The sequence below is a fragment of the Octodon degus genome, unplaced genomic scaffold (genome assembly GCF_000260255.1).
Source record: "Octodon degus isolate 3935 unplaced genomic scaffold, OctDeg1.0 scaffold00084, whole genome shotgun sequence".
Lineage (NCBI taxonomy): Eukaryota > Metazoa > Chordata > Mammalia > Rodentia > Octodontidae > Octodon > Octodon degus.
The window spans coordinates 9,708,472-9,714,471 of NW_004524660.1; the positions used below are offsets into that span (position 1 = coordinate 9,708,472).

At 44.1% G+C, this 6,000-nt stretch overlaps 1 protein-coding gene across 1 annotated transcript in view; it reads left to right on the top strand.

Moving 5' to 3' along the window:
- Olfm3 (olfactomedin 3) overlaps positions 1-6,000 on the top strand; it is a 204,872-nt gene that overhangs the window by 177,710 nt on the left and 21,162 nt on the right. The window contains exon 4 of the mRNA XM_023721743.1: positions 2,610-2,829. Within this exon, the coding sequence (XP_023577511.1) occupies positions 2,610-2,829 (220 nt within the window). The remainder of the gene's footprint in view (positions 1-2,609; positions 2,830-6,000) is intronic.

Consider the following 6,000-nt stretch of genomic DNA (forward strand, 5'->3'; position numbering starts at 1 on the left):
GAAAAATATAAAACCTTCATTGTAATCATTTCTGTACTAATGCAGCAAAAGAGCTATGCTGGTGGTTAGGCCTGTAATCCCAGTGCTTGGGAGGCTGAGGCAAGAAGATCACAAATTCTAGCCTAGCCTAGAAAATTTAGCAATTTAGTGACTTAGCAAGACCTTCCCTCAAGGAAAAAATAACAAGTGACCTGAAGAACCACACCAGCGGGAGTTCACGGTGCTCCATCCCCATCACGCATTCCCTTTTGTCACTATGAGACTGTCCTGCAATCTAAAGGTGGGAGGTGGTTCACTTCGGTTTGTTGGTCCCTTGGTTGCTTGGTTGGCTTTGGCTCATGGGTCAGGAGGCTCAGTCCATATGTCCAAGCTTAAATAGAGTGACAGGGTGGTGGAAGGGCCCGGGGAGGAGAGCTGCTCCAGGGCACAGCCGGGACTCAGAGAGGAGAGAGGAGCAGGGGCGCATGCGTCCCCCGGTCACGCCCTCAGTGACTCCCTTTGGCCACGCCCCGCTCCCCAAGAGTAAGTCAGCTACACTGGCCGAATTCAATCTCCTTCTCAAAGCCAGACACCTCGCAATGAGGTCCTTGAGGTATATTCTTGATCTAAACTGTAGTAAGGTATAATATATAGTACCCATATGTACCTGTGCAGTACATGCAGCAAACAGTGCCAACAGCATCTTATCAAAATCCCAAAGAAACAATTGCATCTCACTTTCCAGATGTCAAAAGATGCTCAAAATAGTAACTGTATTTCAAAAGGAGGTCCCAACGTGAGTGAGGTTCCAGAATTCCGCCTTTTGTCTGTGATGCTTAGGAAAGCTTCTCACTCTAAGATTGTCTTGTTGTTCTACTCAACATGCACAAAAACACAAACACTGAGATTTCTGAATCTACAGAGCAAACAGAAACCTCTCCTGTAAATAGGAGCACAAGAAACATAACAAGAAACACAAGCCTATAAATGGGCGGTGGGAGCCCTGCTATCCTAGTGCATTTATGGTAATAGCATCTTCCAAATGTAATTTAAAAGTGAATTTTCACTTCCTTAAATCAAGTGTCCAGAATGGCTCCTGCGGGTGTGTCTCGCTTGCTGGCTCTTTAAAATGGTGGCCCTTTCACAAGTGACATCAGCTGTTGTCAAGCTGCAGTGGAATCAAGCTCTGGAGATATTTTTGTTGCCCATTGCTGCCAAGTCAAAAGTAGAGCAGTAGGGAAGACGCATCCTGAAACTGCAGATGAAATTGTGGTGTGGGCCAGCTCTATGATGGTGAGGAGCGAGGGACGCTGCTTGGCTATTTATTCTTTTTGACAAAAACCAGCATTTCAGATTCAGGAAATTCAGTCCAACTGGATGTCCTGTTGCCTAAGCCTTTAAAGGTGCTGCCAGGCTATGAGATAAGATGTGAGTTCATAACTGCTAGCACAGAGAGGTTTTCTACCCTGTTTTCTTTCTTTCTTTCCTTCTTTCCTTCTTTCTTTCTTTCTTTCTTTCTTTCTTTCTTTCTTTCTTTCTTTCTTTCTTTCCTTCCTTCCTTCCTTCCTTCCTTCCTTCCTTTCCTTTCCTTTCCTTTCTTTGGTACAGGGTCTCACTACACAGTTCAGACTCTTAGGGATCCTCCTGTTTTTAGCCTTTGCAGCAGTGGGATTACAGGCGTGCACCACCACACTCAGTCTCTGTGGCCAGCTCAGCATGCCCAGGGCCACACTGGTGTGGCTTGTGGTGCAGGGAATCAGGCCCGCTCCCTATGCTTACCTAAGCAGGCATTCAGTCCACTGAGCTATCTCACCAGCCCATATAGGGAGGTTTGCTACTTCTGAGTTAACTCTTTAAAGGCACCTAGGACTTTTAAAAATTAAGTAACTATATAGATATGTAGGTATTCCTTAATTAATGACTTCTAAATTATCTATGCAAAGACAAATGGGGTCAGAGAATAGGTAATAATTCAAAATGGTAAATAGCAATATGTATTTTTGAGCCTTGTGTGATCTTTATACTTGCTAAACTTACCTTCCTGATAAAGTCATGCTAGGTAGATATTAAAGAGCCTCAAGGCACCAGTACCACTGGAAAGACAAAGGAATGAATGACCACAGTTAGAAAAACTCTACTTTGGTGATGAAAAAAAAATCAAAATTTCCTGTTGGTACTCCTATAAAACAGATATTCTGTCGTTTGATAATTAGCAACCACAGGGTAGGGTATGTGGCCTACCTACTAAGGTCATTTGAACTTCAGGCCTCATCAGGAGCTAGACCCTGTTTGTGCCTCCTAGCTCTGTGGTGCGTCGTCCACTTTACAAGGAGCTTCAGAGCATGAGGTAATACAGAAACCCATAACCGCTATCATCGCGAGGCTTTCTAACTATGCTAGGGGTCGATTTGTTTTACAGCAAATCCTATGACCATTAAAAAGGAGGTGGTTCTACAGGAAGGTGAGATAACTGTTTATTATTGATGATGCTGTAGCCATTCATATTTTCATTAAAAATCTTAAATCAAGGTCAAAATATAGAATTTAATCTGTTGAAATGATCCTTTTTTACCTATCAAAATGAAAAGAAAGAAACAGTGTTCAGCAGAGCAGTCCGTTCCTCTTCACAGGAGCTGAAGGAGAAGATGGACGAGATTCTGCCCCTGATCCCAGTGCTGGAGCAGTACAAGACCGACGCCAGGCTGGTCACCCAGTTCAAGGAGGAGATACGGAACCTGTCCGCGGTCCTCACCGGGATCCAGGAGGAGATTGGCGCCTATGACTACGAGGAGCTGCACCAGCGGGTGCTCAGCCTGGAGACCAGACTCCGCGACTGCATGAAGAAGCTCAGTGAGTGGCGCACTCCTTTGGCTAAGTTATGTTTCCGAGTAGTTTCAACGAAAGCTGTTTCCTTACACCCTCCTAGTAGTCGCCATGGAGCCATGCACTGGTACTCAGTGGCCCCCGAGAGCTGCCTGGATTTTAGAGCGCTGTGTTACCATCTGATGCTCTGAAGTAAGCAGGCTAGCAAATGCAGCCAGCTCTACTAGCTCATCTAGTGATTACAGATTTGATCTATTTATTCTGTTGTGCAGGGTGGTGTTTTGGGAATGTTTAAGACTCAGGGAAAAACATTTTCCCTAGAGCAAAGCATGACACTGCAATCATTAAAGAAAAAGCTAAGTGATTTCTCCACAGTAAAAAATTGCTGCACTGCTTCTATCTACTAAGAAAAGAGAAGTGTCCAGTGAAACAGTCGTCACTCCACAAGGGTCGAAAGCGAGCGGTGGCTGTGGGCTCTAGCTCTTCCCTCCTAAAGCATGCACTTCAGTCTTGTCAGCGTTTGCAGCCCTTCCCTCGCAGCAGTGAGCTAATTATTTAACTGAAGTCATCATGACACTAGCACGCAGCTTGAATGCAAATTAACCAATAACCATGCATTGAAGAAGAAGAAGAGGTTGAACGTTCGCTTAGGGAGCAGTTTCTTAGTTGTTGACACGATGGGACATGATGAGGGGTCAACCCACTAGCCACTGTCCCTTCAAGGTACCGAGAAACTGCTAGAGTAGAAAAAGTGTGAAGCATTTGAAAAGATTGATGTCTCGCATCAATTGAAACTTCACTTGAGCTGTTCAAAAATAATGTTTGTGTGGCTTAAAAATATTGTAGAGACGGGGAGATGGCTCATTGGCTTAAGCACCTGCCCAACAAGTGCAGGGTCCTAAGTCTGATGCCCAGTACCAAACACAAAAACAACAACAAAAAATACCCAAAATACTTTAAAGATGATTTTAGGATATAATTTCCGTTGTGGAAAAGAACAAAAATGTAAAATGCTGAATACAGTTATCACAGCCTCAAAAAAAAAAAAAAAACTGGGGAATTGTCATGTCAGAGATTCCATATTGGGGTTCCAGGGTTTGCAAGAGTAAACAATACCAATCAAAAGGAAGCCAGGCAGCGTCACGCGTGCACAGGGAGCTGCAGCTGTCAATCCTCTCCGGCCGCTGTGGACGCTTTCTCTTCTACTCCTGGTCAGCAGTTATGTAGATTCCATGCTCCTTCCCGACCCATTGTCCACACTACACACCAAACAATGTTATGAGATAGAAATCTGAAATAACTTTGCCCTGAGAAAACCTGTAGACTCTCGTGTCCTGGTGGACGCCACGTGGCTTAGGAGCCTATGACCCTGTTTCTCCACTCCAGCTTTTGCTTCTTCCCTCCTGCGCACCGCGCCTCCACCCCTAGGCCATCTGCTCCCTAACCTGGGGCCTGAGGAGGCCCTGAATGCCCCGGTCCTGACGTCCTCTCGCTCGCGCAGAGCACAGCTGCGCACCTTCAGCTGACAGTTGTGACAAATGCTGTTCCCTCTTCAGGTGTCAGCTCAAATCCCCGTCCTTGCAGGATCCTCTGTTCCACCTGTGCCTCCCTGCTGGGCATTCCCAAAAGCTGGAATTCCAGCCGAGACTCCTTTTTCACTCTTAGTCACTACACACACAACTGAGAGCACCAGTTCCACAGGGACCGAAGTTTATCACGGTCACTCAGCAGGTTGTGTCTACCAAGAAAATTAGAAGATGTCTCCTGAACAAGTTAATTCTTTAAGAAGCCACAGTCATTCTTTCTAAACCTTTGGGCCAAATATTGGCTATTTCAAATGGTGAGTTATTTAATGTACTCCTTTCCTGGAAAGCTCCTTTCTAGCCCTAAGTGGTGCAGCGTGCGTGGAACTGAGCCGTGGAAACGTTACCTACCGCACATCCACCAACACGCCTCTTTTATGCACGCCCAAGTGCTGTGAAGCAAGCTGTTGAGTCTACAGTTAGCACACTCATTTGCTGACATGACTGAAGCCCGCTGTCGTGGTGTAATTCATTTCTTTTTAATGAAGAAATACCTTTAATGTCCACAGTAGTTCCCTAGCACCCCAGATGGGGTCTCCACCAAGTCAGAGGAAACTTGTCAATGGAGAATTACTTACCATCTTCAATATCAAATTGCTTTGAGGCTTACAAAGACCTGCCCCAGTGCACACCTGATGGTTAGCTCTTTGCACATGGCTGTCGTTCAGGCACTCCGTGTCTGCCTACCAGCACCATGCATCTCTCAGTCCTCTTCCTGTCCTCTGGCACGCATTTGGTCTCCCGCCCACCTGGGCCCGCTCTGGCTCTCTGCTTCCTACTGCCTTAGCTTGTGCTGCTTACGCTTTGGGTTTCTTATGTAGAAGAAACCATGAAACATTTCAGTGCGTGTGTTGGATTTATTTCACTTGACATTTGGTCTCAAGGAGCGTCCCTTTTCCCACAAATGGCTGAAGTTTATCTTCGTTTACGGCAGCCTACTAGTCTGCTATATATAGCCTAAACGCATATTTGATTAGGACTCAGCTGCTGGGCTGTGACTTGCTTGGCAGCGGCCCAGATGAACTTTTTTTTTTTTAATTTAAAAGCTCACAACTGAACCCAATTTATTTCTACCAATGTGGCTGAGACACATTCCAAAAGACAAAAAGAGATTGGGGATCATAGTATTCTGACTGCTCACAGAATCCCTAACTGTTTCTTTTGGATTCTGTTATATGAACCATGTGTTCATATAATGTTATACAAACATTACATGACTTTGAATCTGATGGTTCCTATTCTGTTATATAAACCATTACATATGTAAAGCTATATATGACGTCATAACTTATTCTTCAACATCAGACTTCAGAAGCAGAAGATTCTACAGTATTTAAAATCCAGTCAGAGTTACATAGCACTATGTCATCCATATATGTAGAGACTCCTTGTTTTTGTTTTTTTTTTCTTTAGCTTTTGGTATTTTTTTTTGACATCAGTTATTTTATTTTAAAGAAAAAAAATAAAAACAGTGGTACAAAATCTCAAAACAAGATTTTAGGAGAGTAACAATGGTTAATACATTGTATATTGTTACTGCCAAAGTAGTTTCTCATATGACAAGATATAGGCAATAAATAATAAATAAACAACATAGGTACAAACCTCTTTTTTT